Source organism: Pleurodeles waltl, chromosome 1_2 (genome assembly GCF_031143425.1).
Source record: "Pleurodeles waltl isolate 20211129_DDA chromosome 1_2, aPleWal1.hap1.20221129, whole genome shotgun sequence".
NCBI lineage: Eukaryota > Metazoa > Chordata > Amphibia > Caudata > Salamandridae > Pleurodeles > Pleurodeles waltl.
In genome coordinates, this window is record NC_090437.1 from 1,232,230,645 (window position 1) to 1,232,248,714 (window position 18,070).

The 18,070-nt window shown below is 47.8% G+C and overlaps 1 protein-coding gene across 2 annotated transcripts in view; it reads left to right on the plus strand.

Moving 5' to 3' along the window:
* The window catches only part of RMND5A (required for meiotic nuclear division 5 homolog A), a 371,570-nt gene that overhangs the window by 59,446 nt on the left and 294,054 nt on the right, over window positions 1-18,070 (plus strand). Inside the window, exon 3 of one of the 2 annotated variants that reach the window (XM_069204434.1) lies at window positions 676-870. The exons of the other annotated variant lie outside the window; for it this stretch is intronic. Within the exon in view, the coding sequence (XP_069060535.1) occupies window positions 676-870 (195 nt within the window). The remainder of the gene's footprint in view (window positions 1-675; window positions 871-18,070) is intronic. 2 annotated transcript variants of the gene reach the window in all.

Here is an 18,070-nt window from a genome sequence, read left to right on the forward strand (position 1 = left end):
CTGTGGAGTTAAACTTTTTTTTTTTTTTCCTCATTATTTTAATTTGCTCCCTGTCTCTTTAGATTTAGGAGGCGGCAACAGCCTATGTTTGGTGATAAATTTGATAGATTTTTTTTTTTTTAACCCAACCAGTGTGATGATCTGTATATCGAAATAGAATGTGTTAGGCTTAGATGAGAAAAGGCATAAAGAATTAGATGAAAATTATCCGAAGAAAATGTTAGTTTATGATCTGAAGTTAAGTTTACTGTCACTCAGTAGAGCATGTATCTTTTTAAAGAAAATAGCTTAGTTTAAATGTAGAAGAAAACTTCCTGTAACATAATACATAAATTCCTTAAAACAGCTAGAGGAAGGCGAGGATTTATGCTTCTGCCGATTGGTTTCTTTGAGCTCTAGAAATGTTTTTGAATTTTTCCTTTGAAAACTAATATATTTTTCTTCCGTAGGCATTTATGTTTATATGTGCGTTGTAACTTCAGTAACATTACTGAATGCTAAAGTGGGTCCCTTTTAGCATCATTGTCTTTTGGTGTGGTGTGCATGCTGGTCTGTAGCTTTGTCTGTAGGCTTTTCCTGCCATATCCTCTTCCCCTCATTTTTCCCCTGGGTTTTTGATTACTTTCTCCTTTTTTCTTTTTTTCCCATCACCGACTTGAAACACATTCTCTTCAGGCATCCCCGAGCCCAGCCCCGCACCCTGCAACCCCATCTGACCCATGCCTGCCTCTTTATCCACTGAGGCGGAGAAGCCACGTCCTTTCCCATGATGTGGAGAGGCCCCCTGGAGAACCTGGAGGTAGAGTGGTACAGGGCCAGCGGGAGAATCGGACACAGGCTATCAACTTCGGGGTTCGTCAGTCACAACCGGTAGGATTCTTTATCCTTTTACATCCCCTCTCCCACCAGGTTCTACAGGTGCTGTTGGTCAAGGGTCGTAATGTTGGATTAGAATCAAAATCCCGGCCAGCTCTTTCCAAGCAGGGTCCACTGACGGTGAATAACTCTGGCTCAGGTGTTGTGTATGTGTTTGCAGCTCATCCCGTTTATAACTCTTTTGTGGCATGAGAAGTTGGATGAGAATGTTGTAGCGCAGTTTTCCACCTTGTTTTAGCAACATGAGGTTTAATCCGCTTACAGATACGTACACTTTTGCTACAAAATATGTGATAGTAATTCTGTAGTTTTGGTTTGGTCAGAGTTTCCATTGAAAAATCCAAAAGCCATTTTTTGTTTTGTTAAATTTGGTACTGCTTGGCAAATACACACAAAATTTAGCTCAAAAAGCCAAAAAAATCCACGAGATTTGAGGTCACCAGGGCAGGCTCAGTGAAGATTCTTCAAAAGAGGTATGGGAGCAAAAAAGTGTGAAGGAATCGTCTGCTGGGCCTGTGAGAGGTCCAGCAGAGGTCCATGAGACGTCAGGTTTGTGGCAGAGTTAGCCTAAGAAAAAAGCGCAGGGCTTAGGTAATGGCAAGTCCTGAACTCCATAGTGGGCTGGTCATCAGGCTTGGTGGCCAGCATGTGCTGTGTAGGCCTTTCGCTAACTTGTACCAATGGATGCTTGAAAATTGAGGGGAAAAGTTTGGGCTGTGGCCAGGTCCCGCACCTAACCATCATACCCTGAATTCCGTACGCAGTGGGGGGTTAGCTGCACATGGCACCTTGAGTGTGGGGCCTGCCGCCAACCGTATGTGTGCACAGTCAAAGATCGTCCACAGTGTGGGTTGGACACAGCACCCAGTGTCCACCTGTGGTACATGATAAAAAAACAGAAATTCCCTGACAAAAAAGCCCAAGATTAAAGCTAGGAGTAGCTTTGGCTAGAACACCTTATGACATGTTTAAAAAAAAAAAAAAAAAAAAGGTGGTGGTTGGGGTTTCCTTCAGGCTCGGGCCGCATTCTTTTCGAGCACCAGCTTGTGGCCCCATTTGTCAGCTTCTGGAGTAATGCCTTGGGCGTTGTGCTGTGAGATGAATTTATGAATGTGAAATTTGGAGTGAGGCAGCTGTTGATCGTTTAAACCACTGTACTCCTGTTGTTCTGCCTGTGGTTGCACGCTGGGGTGTGTTTGGGTTGGAGCGGTGTTGATATCCACGGGCTATTTACCAGTAAGGGAGGCTTCCCCAATGGCACTGAAAGCTGCAGTGTCCCTGCAGCTGGAGTGACTGGTAGTGTGTACTCTTATGTATGGAAACCAGTGATGTGTGAGCGAAGGGGCAATGACTAGTGAGATGAGAGGCGAAACCTAGTGTTTGTTTTTCCACTGCTTTTTGGTTTCCTTTTAGCACCAGGGCACTTCTTACTGAGGTATTAGTGCGCTTCACAAATAATAAATCAAACTAACTTTCATTATGCCCTTCTGTTTTTTTAAATCACTTTGAAGATCTAGAATCTGGTCGGATTCATGATTTTTGTGGTGTTTAAAAAACGTTTTCCACAGACTTGGTGAGAAACACAGGACTGCCGGCAGGGGGTTGAATGCATGCCCTTTTATTTCAGCTTGTTGCCAAAATCGGTTTTGCATTTTAATAATGTGTTTTATTTTAAACGAGCATTCAGATGGTGAAGGCATTTTTATTAGATAAGTCTAGTTTTCGGTTTTAATGTAAAGAGAGATGGAGGGACACCCAGTTTTGGCAGAACACCTTTCTGAAGAGCTATTCTATGGAGAAGAAATAATGTTATTCATAGCATGATTTTTACAAATGAAAAATCAGGCCGTCATTGAGATTTTAAAATGTCCCTCTTGTGCATCAATTCGAATATGCACACTAAGTAGTCAATCTGCAAGTAGCAAAACAAATTTATAAACTTGAAAGTACTGACCTGCATGACTAGTCAGATTATCTTTAACAACAATGCAGCTGTGGATGCTTTTCATTTGGTGGTAGGATAAGTTATCTTATATTTTTGTGGTTGCATGATAATGGAAGCTGTGTAGACACACCTGATATTTTTTTTAACTAAATAAGATCTGTGACCTTTAAACAACGATCGTGTTAAGTACATGTTCTTATTTATGAGCAACTTTGATAATATTTGATGAAGCAACAAGCACTTGTAAAGCCAGTAGGTCTTGCCTGTGCAAGAGCTGTTGGCTTTGCCAATGTGTTTTAGCATGTTGTACATCAGCATGGCAAAAAGTTAGCGGCATAGAGAAGGGTGGAGTGTCATAGAGTGGAATGGCAAAGAGTAGAGTGATGTGGAGTGGCAGAGAGTGTCGTGTATTGGAATGGCATAGTGGGGAGTTGCGTAGAGTGGCATAAATTATAGTGGTATGGAGTAGACTGGTGGAGTGTTGCAGAATATAGTAGAGTGCAGTGGCATTGAGTGCAGTGGTGTTCAATGCAGCACGCAGAGTGATGCAGAGGGCAATGGCACAGAGTCGTGTGGCATAGTCGAGTGGCATAGAGTGACGTGGAATAGAGTGGCATAGAGTTCAGTGGTGCATAAAGCAGTGGCCCAGAGTAGAGTTGAGTAGCATAGAGCACAGTGGTGTGGAGTGCAGAGTAGAGTCAAGTGGCATACAGTGGGGTGGTGTAGAGTGCAGAATAGTGTTGAGTGGCATAGAGTACAGTGATGTAGAGTAGAATAGAGTAGAGTGGTGCAGAGTAGAGTAGAGTATAGTGCTACACAGTGCAGTGGCACAGTGCAAAGTAGAGTGACGTAGTGTTCAGTGGCGGAAAGTGTAGAGTTGTAAAGTGTTGGAGTGCAGTGGAGAAGGGTGGCGTAGAGTGCAGTGGTTAAGAGTAGAGTGGTATATAGTGTAGTGGCATAGATTGGAGTACAGTGATGTAGAATGCAGTGGCGTAGAGTAGATTGTTTCAAAGTATAGGTAAGTGGCGTACAGTAGAGTGGTGCAGGGTAGATTGCAGTTGCGTAGAGTGACATGGAGCGTAATGGCGTAGAGTAAAGTGAAGTAGAGTGCTGTGGTGCAGAGTAGATTAGAGTGGCGTACAACAGATTGACATAGAGTGCAGTTTTGGAGAGTGTCTTAGAGAACAGCATCAGAGTGGAGGTGTGCATAGTAGATTGGTGTGGCCTAGACTGGAATGCTGTAAAGTGCAGTGGCAAAAATGCAGTGGCGTAGTATTGAGTGCATTAGCATAGAGTAGAGTGGTACTGGGTAGAGTAGAGAAACGTAGCATGAAGTGGCATAGTGTGCAGTGATATGGAGTGGTTTAGAGTATTTATGGTGTGGTAGCACACTGCCATTACAGACAACACATTTTCAGTTAAAATGACCATTTCATTTGCACAGACATAGGTTTACGAATAAACCTATACGGTGCACAGATTTAAATGTGTGGGAATAGCATGGCCTAGTTTAATGATTCGTTTTGATCATTTTAAAGTATTGGTTTCCAACATGCTTCAGAAATAACAAAAAATAAGGTTCATTTGTGCGTTCTTAATTCTGGTGTATTGTGAAATACTTACACATTTTATTTTGTGCGCTAGAAAAAACCTTTTCATACCCCCACTATCCAGCAAGATAGTCACAAAAATCCTCTCACTTTGAAGTTGGAGAAAGTAAACAAGTGCCCATTAAAGACCGCACCTGGCATTTGACCCAGGCTCTTCGAATGCACAGCAAATGTAATGAGATAAGAACAAGATTTACAGCCATATTTACAGAACATGAGAACTCTGAAGGCTTCTGTGAATACGGTTTTGGCAAGGGAAGGACTGAACTCACGTTGGCCAGCCTAAAACAAACCAAGCTAGCAAACGGAAAGCTAGAAAATGTGTGGTTCGATGGCATCTGTCGCTGTAGATACGCATGTTTTGCATAGCTCGCCATCTGGTGTTGGGCCGGAGTGTTACAAGTTGTTTTTCTTCGAAGAAGTCTTTCGAGTCACGGGACCGAGTGACTCCTCCTTTTGTCTCCATTGCGCATGGGCGTCGACTCCATCTTCGATTGTTTTTTTTCCGCCATCGGGTTCGGACGTGTTCCTGTCGCTCCGAGTTTCGGAACGGAAAGATAGCTAATTTTGGAAGATTTTCGTCGGTATTGTTGCGTTCGGGATCGGCGTAGTTAGATTCAACACCGCGTCTAAGATCGAAGAGCTCCGGTGCCCTTCGGGGTAATTTTTTCGATCCCCCGTCGGGGCCTGGTCGGCCCGACCACGTGCAGAAGAACGCCGATGGAACGGACCCCGTTCCATTTCTGTCCCAAATGCCACAATAAATACCCCTATACAGACCAACACTTGGTCTGCAACCTGTGCCTGTCACCTGAGCACAGTGAAGACACCTGCGAGGCCTGTCGTGCGTTCCGGTCCCGAAAAACACTCCGAGACCGTCGAGCCAGAAGACTTCAGATGGCGTCCGCGCCGACAGCCCACCGGGAGTTCGAGGAACAAGAAGAGGAGGGAACCTTTTCGATCCAAGAATCGGACTCCGAAGGATTCGACGATACACAAACCGTGAGTAAGACGTCGAAAACCACTCAGAAGAAGATTTACAAGGCCCAGGGGACGCCACTGCCACCAGGCCATGGCTCGACCCATAAATTCGGTGACCGACCGTCGGCACCGAAAAAGGCCCAAACAGTGCCGAGATCGTCCGACTCGGTCGAGACACCGGCACGCAGCCTTCTCGGGACCGAGAAAGTGCTGGAGACAAGCATCGACACCGAGATACCGGTGTAGACACGGCTCGACGCCGAGACAGCGGCATCGAAGAAGATCGACGCCGAGAGGTTTCGGCCCCGAAAAAGAAAAAAGTCACCTCGGAGCCGAAAAAAGATGCAGACAGGTTTCGGTGCCAAAACAAACTGCAACCGACCCAGTTTCAGGCTCTTATACAGAAGAGCACTCGCTAACCTCCCAAATGCAAAAGCATAGGTTTGAGGAAGAGCTACACTCAACTGATGTAGACCATACGCAAAAGCGTATTTTCATACAGCAGGGGACAGGAAAAATAAGCACCCTTCCCTCTATTAGAAGAAAGAGAAGATTGGAGTTCCAAACTGAACAAACACCACAAACAAAAGTGGTGAAAAAAGTTACCCCACCACCCTCTCCTCCACCTGTGATTAACGTCTCACCAGCACAAACTCCATCACATTCCCCAGCTCACACCACCATGAGCCAGGGTGACCAAGATCAAGACGCATGGGACTTATACGACGCCCCAGTGTCAGATAACAGTCCGGAGGCATACCCTACGAAGCCATCTCCACCAGAGGACAGCACTGCGTATTCTCAAGTGGTGGCTAGAGCAGCACAATTTCACAATGTAAGCCTCCACTCAGAACAGGTCGAGGATGACTTTTTATTCAACACACTCTCCTCCACCCACAGCTCCTACCAAAGCCTGCCTATGCTCCCTGGTATGCTCCGGCACGCAAAAGAAATCTTTAAGGAGCCGGTCAAAAGTAGGGCAATCACACCAAGAGTGGAAAAAAAGTATAAGGCGCCTCCTACAGAACCGGCTTTCATCACTACACAGCTGCCACCAGACTCTGTCGTTGTAGGAGCAGCTAGGAAAAGGGCCAACTCCCACACATCTGGAGATGCACCACCCCCAGATAAAGAAAGCCTCAAGTTCGATGCAGCCGGTAAGAGAGTCGCAGCACAAGCTGCAAACCAGTGGCGCATCGCTAACTCCCAGGCACTACTTGCGCGCTATGACAGAGCCCATTGGGATGAGATGCAACATCTCATTGACCATCTGCCCAAGGACCTACAAAATAGGGCAAAACAAGTGGTTGAGGAGGGACAGACCATTTCCAACAACCAAATCCGCTCCTCCATGGACGCTGCAGATACAGCTGCACGGACAATTAATACATCTGTAACTATCAGAAGGCATGCATGGCTCCGAACGTCTGGATTTAAACCAGAGATTCAGCAAGCAGTTCTCAATATGCCTTTTAACGAAAAAGAACTGTTCGGTACAGAAGTGGACACAGCGATTGAGAAACTAAAAAAAGACACGGACACTGCTAAAGCCATGGGCGCACTCTACTCCCCGCAGAGCAGAGGGAGTTACAGCACATTCCGTAAAACACCCTTTAGAGGGGGGTTTCAGGGTCAGAGCACACAAGCCAGCACCTCACAGGCAACACCGTCCAGTTACCAGGGACAGTACAGAGGAGGTTTTCGGGGACAATATAGAGGAGGGCAATTCCCTAGGAATAGAGGAAAATTTCAAAGCCCCAAAACCCCTACTACTAAGCAGTGACTCACATGTCACTCACCCCCTCCACACAACACCAGTGGGGGGAAGAATAAGTCATTATTACAAAGCATGGGAGAAAATCACTACAGACACTTGGGTTCTAGCAATTATCCAACATGGTTATTGCATAGAATTTCTACAATTCCCTCCAAACATACCACCAAAAGCACAAAATTTGACAAAACATCATTCCAATCTCCTGGAGATAGAAGTGCAGGCACTATTGCAAAAGAATGCAATCGAATTAGTGCCAAACACACAAATAAACACAGGAGTTTACTCACTGTACTTTCTGATACCAAAGAAGGACAAAACGCTGAGACCAATCCTAGACCTCAGAATAGTGAACACATTCATCAAATCACACCACTTTCACATGGTCACACTACGAGAAGTATTACCATTGCTAAAACTACACGACTACATGACAACTTTAGACCTCAAGGACGCGTATTTCCATATACCAATACACCCATCGCACAGGAAATACCTAAGGTTTGTATTCAAAGGAATACATTACCAATTCAAGGTACTGCCTTTCGGATTAACAACCGCACCAAGAGTCTTTACCAAATGTCTAGCAGTAGTCGCTGCACACATCAGAAGGCAGCAAATACATGTGTTCCCATATGTAAGGAAATGCCTCCTTGGCATGGTTGCCCCCTGACTTTTTGCCTTTGCTGATGCTATGTTTACAATTGAAAGTGTGCTGAGGCCTGCTAACCAGGCCCCAGCACCAGTGTTCTTTCCCTAACCTGTACTTTTGTATCCACAATTGGCAGACCCTGGCATCCAGATAAGTCCCTTGTAACTGGTACTTCTAGTACCAAGGGCCCTGATGCCAAGGAAGGTCTCTAAGGGCTGCAGCATGTCTTATGCCACCCTGGAGACCTCTCACTCAGCACAGACACCCTGCTTGCCAGCTTGTGTGTGCTAGTGAGGACAAAACGAGTAAGTCGACATGGCACTCCCCTCAGGGTGCCATGCCAGCCTCTCACTGCCTATGCAGTATAGGTAAGACACCCCTCTAGCAGGCCTTACAGCCCTAAGGCAGGGTGCACTATACCATAGGTGAGGGTACCAGTGCATGAGCATGGTACCCCTACAGTGTCTAAACAAAACCTTAGACATTGTAAGTGCAGGGTAGCCATAAGAGTATATGGTCTGGGAGTTTGTCAAACACGAACTCCACAGCACCATAATGGCTACACTGAAAACTGGGAAGTTTGGTATCAAACTTCTCAGCACAATAAATGCACACTGATGCCAGTGTACATTTTATTGTAAAATACACCCCAGAGGGCACCTTAGAGGTGCCCCCTGAAACTTAACCGACTATCTGTGTAGGATGACTAGTTTTAGCAGCCTGCCACAAACCGAGACATGTTGCTGGCCCCATGGGGAGAGTGCCTTTGTCACTCTGAGGCCAGTAACAAAGCCTGCACGGGGTGGAGATGCTAACACCTCCCCCAGGCAGGAATTGTCACACCTGGCGGTGAGCCTCAAAGGCTCACCTCCTTTGTGCCAACCCAGCAGGACACTCCAGCTAGTGGAGTTGCCCGCCCCCTCCGGCCAGGCCCCACTTTTGGCGGCAAGGCCGGAGAAAATAATGAGAAAAACAAGGAGGAGTCACTGGCCAGTCAGGACAGCCCCTAAGGTGTCCTGAGCTGAGGTGACTCTGACTTTTAGAAATCCTCCATCTTGCCGATGGAGGATTCCCCCAATAGGGTTAGGATTGTGACCCCCTCCCCTTGGGAGGAGGCCCAAAGAGGGTGTACCCACCCTCAGGGCTAGTAGCCATTGGCTACTAACCCCCCAGACCTAAACACGCCCTTAAATTTAGTATTTAAGGGCTACCCTGAACCCTAGAAAATTAGATTCCTGCAACTACAAGAAGAAGGACTGCCCAGCTGAAAACCCCTGCAGCGGAAGACCAGAAGACGACAACTGCCTTGGCTCCAGAAACTCACCGGCCTGTCTCCTGCCTTCCAAAGACCCTGCTCCAGCGACGCCTTCCAAAGGGACCAGCGACCTCGACATCCTCGGAGGACTGCCCCTGCTTCGAAAAGACAAGAAACTCCCGAGGACAGCGGACCTGCTCCAAGAAAAGCTGCAACTTTGTTTCCAGCAACTTTAAAGAACCCTGCAAGCTCCCCGCAAGAAGCGTGAGACTTGCAACACTGCACCCGGCGACCCCGACTCGGCTGGTGGCGATCCAACACCTCAGGAGGGACCCCAGGACTACTCTGATACTGTGAGTACCAAAACCTGTCCCCCCTGAGCCCCCACAGCGCCGCCTGCAGAGGGAATCCCGAGGCTTCCCCTGACCGCGACTCTTTGAACCTAAAGTCCCGACGCCTGGGAGAGACCCTGCACCCGCAGCCCCCAGGACCTGAAGGACCGGACTTTCACTGGAGAAGTGACCCCCAGGAGTCCCTCTCCCTTGCCCAAGTGGAGGTTTCCCCGAGGAATCCCCCCCTTGCCTGCCTGCAGCGCTGAAGAGATCCCGAGATCTCTCATAGACTAACATTGAAAACCCGACGCTTGTTTCTACACTGCACCCGGCCGCCCCCGCGCTGCTGAGGGTGAAATTTCTGTGTGGACTTGTGTCCCCCCCGGTGCCCTACAAAACCCCCCTGGTCTGCCCTCCGAAGACGCGGGTACTTACCTGCAAGCAGACCGGAACCGGGGCACCCCCTTCTCTCCATTCTAGCCTATGTGTTTTGGGCACCACTTTGAACTCTGCACCTGACCGGCCCTGAGCTGCTGGTGTGGTGACTTTGGGGTTGCTCTGAACCCCCAACGGTGGGCTACCTTGGACCAAGAACTAAGCCCTGTAAGTGTCTTACTTACCTGGTTAACCTAACAAATACTTACCTCCCCTAGGAACTGTGAAAATTGCACTAAGTGTCCACTTTTAAAACAGCTATTTGTGAATAACTTGAAAAGTATACATGCAATTTTGATGATTTGAAGTTCCTAAAGTACTTACCTGCAATACCTTTCGAATGAGATATTACATGTAGAATTTGAACCTGTGGTTCTTAAAATAAACTAAGAAAAGATATTTTTCTATACAAAACCTATTGGCTGGATTTGTCTCTGAGTGTGTGTACCTCATTTATTGTCTATGTGTATGTACAACAAATGCTTAACACTACTCCTTGGATAAGCCTACTGCTCGACCACACTACCACAAAATAGAGCATTAGTATTATCTATTTTTACCACTATTTTACCTCTAAGGGGAACCCTTGGACTCTGTGCATGCTATTCCTTACTTTGAAATAGCACATACAGAGCCAACTTCCTACATTGGTGGATCAGCGGTGGGGTACAAGACTTTGCATTTGCTGGACTACTCAGCCAATACCTGATCACACGACAAATTCCAAAATTGTCATTAGAAATTGATTTTTGCAATTTGAAATTTTTCTAAATTCATAAAAGTCCTGCTAGGGCCTTGTGTGTTAAGTCCCTGTTTAGCATTGTCTTTTTAGAGTTTAAAAATTTGTTAAAAGTTTGAATTAGATTCTAGAAACAGTTTTAGATTCTTAAAAAAGTATTCCAACTCTTAGCAGAATAATGTCAGATACAGAGATGCAGGTGGTGGAACTCGACACCACACCTTACCTCCATCTTAAGATGAGGGAGCTAAGGTCTCTCTGTAATATAAAGAAAATAACCATTGGCTCCAGACCTACCAAAATTCAGCTCCAGGAGCTGTTGGCAGAGTTTGAAAAAGCCAACCCCTCTGATGATGACCTCACAGAGGAAGAAATTAGTGACTTGGAGGCCAATGTCCCTCCTCCAGTCCTAAATAGGGAGAACAGGACCCCTCAAGTCCTGTCTCCAACTGTGTTAGTCAGAAATAGTGAGTCCCTCACAGGAGGGTCCCACATTTCTGAAATCACTGAGGATGCTCTCAGTGAAGATGACCTCCTGTTAGCCAGGATGGCCAAAAGATTGGCTTTAGAGAGACAGCTCCTAGCCATAGAAAGGGAAAGACAAGAAATGGGCCTAGGACCCATCAATGGTGGCAGCAATATAAATAGGGTCAGAGATTCTCCTGACATGTTAAAAATCCCCAAAGGGATTGTGACAAAATTTGAAGATGGTGATGACATCACCAAATGGTTCACAGCTTTTGAGAGGGCTTGTGTAACCAGAAAAGTGAACAGATCTCACTGGGGTGCTCTCCTTTGGGAAATGTTCACTGGAAAGTGTAGGGATAGACTCCTCACACTCTCTGGAAAAGATGCAGAATCTTATGACCTCATGAAGGGTACCCTGATTGAGGGCTTTGGATTCTCCACTGAGGAGTACAGGATTAGGTTCAGGGGGGCTCAAAAATCCTCGAGCCAGACCTGGGTTGACTTTGTTGACTACTCAGTGAAAACACTAGATGGTTGGATTCAAGGCAGTGGTGTAAGTAATTATGATGGGCTGTACAATTTATTTGTGAAAGAACACCTGTTAAGTAATTGTTTCAATGATAAACTGCATCAGCATCTGGTAGACCTAGGACCAATTTCTCCCCAAGAATTGGGAAAGAAGGCGGACCATTGGGTCAAGACAAGGGTGTCCAAGACTTCAACAGGGGGTGACCAAAAGAAAGGGGTCACAAAGACTCCCCAGGGGAAGGGTGATGAGACAGCCAAAACTAAAAATAGTAAAGAGTCTTCTACAGGCCCCCAAAAACCTGCACAGGAGGGTGGGCCCAGAGCCTCTTCACAAAACAATGGGTACAAGGGTAAAAACTTTGATCCCAAAAAGGCCTGGTGTCATAGCTGTAAACAGCATGGACACCAAACTGGAGACAAGGCCTGTCCCAAGAAAGGTTCCACTCCAAACTCCCATCCAGGTAACACTGGTATGGCTAGTCTCCAAGTGGGATCAACAGTGTGCCCAGAGCAAATCAGGGTCCACACTGAAGCTATTCTAGTTTCTGAGGGTGGGGTGGATTTAGCCACACTAGCTGTCTGGCCGCCTAACATGCAAAAATACAGACAGCAACTCTTAATTAATGGGACTAGAATAGAGGGCCTGAGGGATACAGGTGCCAGTGTCACCATGGTGACAGAGAAACTGGTTTCCCCTGGCCAATACCTGACTGGAAAAACTTACACAGTCACCAACGCTGACAATCAGAGAAAAGTACATCCCATGGCAATGGTTACTTTAGAATGGGGAGGGGTCAATGGCCTGAAACAGGTGGTGGTCTCCTCAAATATCCCAGTGGACTGTCTGCTTGGAAATGACCTGGAGTCCTCAGCATGGGCTGAGGTAGAACTAAAAACCCATGCAGCAATGCTGGGTATCCCTGAACTGGTGTGTGTAAAAACAAGAGCACAGTGCAAGGCACAGGGTGAACAAGTAGAGCTGGAGTCTGGAAGAATGGCCCAGCCTACCAAGAGAACAGGAAAGTCAGTTGGGAAACCAACTACAACACAGCAAAAGAAAGGGAACCTCTCTTCTCAGGAAGAAGTTCTGCCCTCTGAGGGAACTGAGCCTTTGGAGCTTGAACCTTATCAGGTTGAGCTCTTAGGCCCAGGGGGACCCTCAAGGGAGGAGCTGTGTAAGGGACAATGTAGGAAGTTGGCTCTGTATGTGCTATTTCAAAGTAAGGAATAGCATGCACAGAGTCCAAGGGTTCCCCTTAGAGGTAAAATAGTGGTAAAAATAGATAATACTAATGCTCTATTTTGTGGTAGTGTGGTCGAGCAGTAGGCTTATCCAAGGAGTAGTGTTAAGCATTTGTTGTACATACACATAGACAATAAATGAGGTACACACACTCAGAGACAAATCCAGCCAATAGGTTTTTGTATAGAAAAATATATTTTCTTAGTTTATTTTAAGAACCACAGGTTCAAATTCTACATGTAATATCTCATTCGAAAGGTATTGCAGGTAAGTACTTTAGGAACTTCAAATCATAAAAATTGCATGTATACTTTACAAGTTATTGACAAATAGCTGTTTTAAAAGTGGACACTTAGTGCAATTTTCACAGTTCCTGGGGGAGGTAAGTTTTTGTTAGTTTTACCAGGTAAGTAAGACACTTACAGGGTTCAGTTCTTGGTCCAAGGTAGCCCACCGTTGGGGGTTCAGAGCAACCCCAAAGTCACCACACCAGCAGCTCAGGGCCGGTCAGGTGCAGAGTTCAAAGTGGTGCCCAAAACACATAGGCTAGAATGGAGAGAAGGGGGTGCCCCGGTTCCGGTCTGCTTGCAGGTAAGTACCCGCGTCTTCGGAGGGCAGACCAGGGGGGTTTTGTAGGGCACCGGGGGGGACACAAGCCCACACAGAAATTTCACCCTCAGCGGCGCGGGGGCGGCCGGGTGCAGTGTAGAAACAAGCGTCGGGTTCGCAATGTTAGTCTATGAGAGATCTCGGGATCTCTTCAGCGCTGCAGGCAGGCAAGGGGGGGATTCCTCGGGGAAACCTCCACTTGGGCAAGGGAGAGGGACTCCTGGGGGTCACTTCTCCAGTGAAAGTCCGGTCCTTCAGGTCCTGGGGGCTGCGGGTGCAGGGTCTCTCCCAGGCGTCGGGACTTTAGGTTCAAAGAGTCGCGGTCAGGGGAAGCCTCGGGATTCCCTCTGCAGGCGGAGCTGTGGGGGCTCAGGGGGGACAGGTTTTGGTACTCACAGTATCAGAGTAGTCCTGGGGTCCCTCCTGAGGTGTTGGGTCGCCACCAGCCGAGTCGGGGTCGCCGGGTGCAGTGTTGCAAGTCTCACGCTTCTTGCGGGGAGCTTGCAGGGTTCTTTAAAGCTGCTGGAAACAAAGTTGCAGCTTTTCTTGGAGCAGGTCCGCTGTCCTCGGGAGTTTCTTGTCTTTTCGAAGCAGGGGCAGTCCTCAGAGGATGTCGAGGTCGCTGGTCCCTTTGGAAGGCGTCGCTGGAGCAGGATCTTTGGAAGGCAGGAGACAGGCCGGTGAGTTTCTGGAGCCAAGGCAGTTGTCGTCTTCTGGTCTTCCGCTGCAGGGGTTTTCAGCTAGGCAGTCCTTCTTCTTGTAGTTGCAGGAATCTAATTTTCTAGGGTTCAGGGTAGCCCTTAAATACTAAATTTAAGGGCGTGTTTAGGTCTGGGGGGTTAGTAGCCAATGGCCACTAGCCCTGAGGGTGGGTACACCCTCTTTGTGCCTCCTCCCAAGGGGAGGGGGTCACAATCCTAACCCTATTGGGGGAATCCTCCATCTGCAAGATGGAGGATTTCTAAAAGTCAGAGTCACCTCAGCTCAGGACACCTTAGGGGCTGTCCTGACTGGCCAGTGACTCCTCCTTGTTTTTCTCATTATTTTCTCCGGCCTTGCCGCCAAAAGTGGGGCCTGGCCGGAGGGGGCGGGCAACTCCACTAGCTGGAGTGTCCTGCTGGGTTGGCACAAAGGAGGTGAGCCTTTGAGGCTCACCGCCAGGTGTGACAATTCCTGCCTGGGGGAGGTGTTAGCATCTCCACCCAGTGCAGGCTTTGTTACTGGCCTCAGAGTGACAAAGGCACTCTCCCCATGGGGCCAGCAACATGTCTCGGTTTGTGGCAGGCTGCTAAAACTAGTCAGCCTACACAGATAGTCGGTTAAGTTTCAGGGGGCACCTCTAAGGTGCCCTCTGGGGTGTATTTTACAATAAAATGTACACTGGCATCAGTGTGCATTTATTGTGCTGAGAAGTTTGATACCAAACTTCCCAGTTTTCAGTGTAGCCATTATGGTGCTGTGGAGTTCGTGTTTGACAAACTCCCAGGCCATATACTCTTATGGCTACCCTGCACTTACAATGTCTAAGGTTTTGTTTAGACACTGTAGGGGTACCATGCTCATGCACTGGTACCCTCACCTATGGTATAGTGCACCCTGCCTTAGGGCTGTAAGGCCTGCTAGAGGGGTGTCTTACCTATACTGCATAGGCAGTGAGAGGCTGGCATGGCACCCTGAGGGGAGTGCCATGTCGACTTACTCGTTTTGTCCTCACTAGCACACACAAGCTGGCAAGCAGTGTGTCTGTGCTGAGTGAGAGGTCTCCAGGGTGGCATAAGACATGCTGCAGCCCTTAGAGACCTTCCTTGGCATCAGGGCCCTTGGTACTAGAAGTACCAGTTACAAGGGACTTATCTGGATGCCAGGGTCTGCCAATTGTGGATACAAAAGTACAGGTTAGGGAAAGAACACTGGTGCTGGGGCCTGGTTAGCAGGCCTCAGCACACTTTCAATTGTAAACCTAGCATCAGCAAAGGCAAAAAGTCAGGGGGCAACCATGCCAAGGAGGCATTTCCTTACAGACAAGAAACCTGTCCCTCTCTTGAAGGCCTTAGGCAGCAAGCTGCTGAAGAGTCCAAAGGCAAGAAAAATGGAACGCATAGGGTCTATTGGGAAGATGGACTCCTGTACACTGAGGCCAGAGACCCCAAACCTGGTGCCACTAGGAGAGTGGTAGTGCCTCAGCTGTTCAGGAAGTTCATCCTAACATTGGCCCATGACATTCCCCTTGCTGGACATTTGGGACAAACCAAGACGTGGGAAAGGTTAGTCAACCACTTCTACTGGCCCAATATGTCCAACATGGTTAAGGAGTTTTGCCTCTCCTGCCCCACCTGTCAAGCCAGTGGTAAGACAGGTGGACATCCAAAGGCCCCCCTCATTCCACTTCCAGTGGTGGGGGTGCCCTTTGAAAGAGTGGGTGTGGACATAGTTGGTCCACTGGAACCTCCCACAGCCTCAGGAAATATGTACATCCTGGTAGTAGTGGATCATGCTACCAGGTATCCTGAAGCTATTCCCCTTAGGTCGACTACTGCCCCTGCAGTAGCCAAGGCCCTCATTGGTATCTTTACCAGAGTGGGTTTCCCTAAGGAGGTGGTGTCTGACAGAGGTACCAACTTCATGTCAGCATACCTAAAGCACATGTGGAATGAGTGTGGAGTGACTTATAAATTCACTACACCATACCATCCACAAACTAATGGCTTGGTTGAGAGATTCAACAAGACATTAAAAGGCATGATCATGGGGCTCCCAGAAAAGCTCAAAAGGAGATGGGATGTCCTCTTGCCATGTCTGCTTTTCGCTTACAGAGAGGTGCCACAGAAGGGAGTAGGATTCTCACCCTTTGAACTTCTGTTTGGTCATCCTGTAAGGGGACCACTTGCCCTTGTTAAAGAAGGCTGGGAGAGACCTCTCCATGAGCCTAAACAGGACATAGTGGACTATGTACTTGGCCTTCGCTCTAGAATGGCAGAGTACATGGAAAAGGCAACCAAAAACCTTGAGGCCAGCCAACAGCTCCAGAAGTTTTGGTATGACCAAAAGGCTGCACTGGTTGAGTTCCAACCAGGGCAGAAAGTCTGGGTTCTGGAGCCTGTGGCTCCCAGGGCACTCCAGGACAAATGGAGTGGCCCTTACCCAGTACTAGAAAGGAAGAGTCAGGTCACCTACCTGGTGGACCTGGGCACAAGCAGGAGCCCCAAGAGGGTGATCCATGTAAACCGCCTTAAGCTCTTCCACGACAGGGCTGATGTCAATCTGTTGATGGTAACAGATGAGGATCAGGAGGCAGAGAGTGAACCTCTCCCTGATCTTCTGTCATCAGACCCAAAAGATGGCACAGTAGATGGAGTGATCTACTCAGACACCCTCTCTGGCCAACAGCAAGCTGATTGTAGGAGAGTCCTACAACAGTTTCCTGAACTCTTCTCCTTAACCCCTGGTCAGACACACCTGTGTACCCATGATGTGGACACAGGAGACAGCATGCCTGTCAAGAACAAAATCTTTAGACAATCTGACCATGTTAAGGAAAGCATCAAGGTGGAAGTCCACAAGATGCTGGAATTGGGAGTAATTGAGCGCTCTGACAGCCCCTGGGCTAGCCCAGTGGTCTTAGTCCCCAAACCTCACACCAAAGATGGAAAGAAAGAGATGAGGTTTTGTGTGGACTACAGAGGGCTCAATTCTGTCACCAAGACAGATGCTCATCCAATTCCAAGAGCTGATGAGCTCATAGACAAATTAGTTGCTGCCAAATTCTTAAGTACCTTTGACTTGACAGCAGGGTACTGGCAAATAAAAATGGCACCTGGAGCAAAAGAGAAAACAGCATTCTCCACACCTGATGGGCATTATCAGTTTACTGTTATGCCCTTTGGTTTAAAGAATGCCCCTGCCACCTTCCAAAGGTTGGTGAATCAAGTCCTTGCTGGCTTGGAGTCCTTTAGCACAGCTTATCTTGATGATATTGCTGTCTTTAGCTCCACCTGGCAGGATCACCTGGTCCACCTGAAGAAGGTTTTGAAGGCTCTGCAATCTGCAGGCCTCTCTATCAAGGCATCCAAATGCCAGATAGGGCAGGGAACTGTGGTTTACTTGGGCCACCTTGTAGGTGGAGGCCAAGTTCAGCCACTCCAACCCAAGATCCAGACTATTCTGGACTGGGTAGCTCCAAAAACCCAGACTCAAGTCAGGGCATTCCTTGGCTTGACTGGGTATTACAGGAGGTTTGTGAAGGGATATGGATCCATTGTGACAGCCCTCACTGAACTCACCTCCAAGAAAATGCCCAAGAAAGTAAACTGGACTGTGGAATGCCAACAGGCCTTTGACACCCTGAAACAGGCAATGTGCTCAGCACCAGTTCTAAAAGCTCCAGATTATTCTAAGCAGTTCATTGTGCAGACTGATGCCTCTGAACATGGGATAGGGGCAGTTTTGTCCCAAACAAATGATGATGGCCTTGACCAGCCTGTTGCTTTCATTAGCAGGAGGTTACTCCCCAGGGAGCAGCGTTGGAGTGCCATTGAGAGGGAGGCCTTTGCTGTGGTTTGGTCCCTGAAGAAGCTGAGACCATACCTCTTTGGGACTCACTTCCTAGTTCAAACTGACCACAGA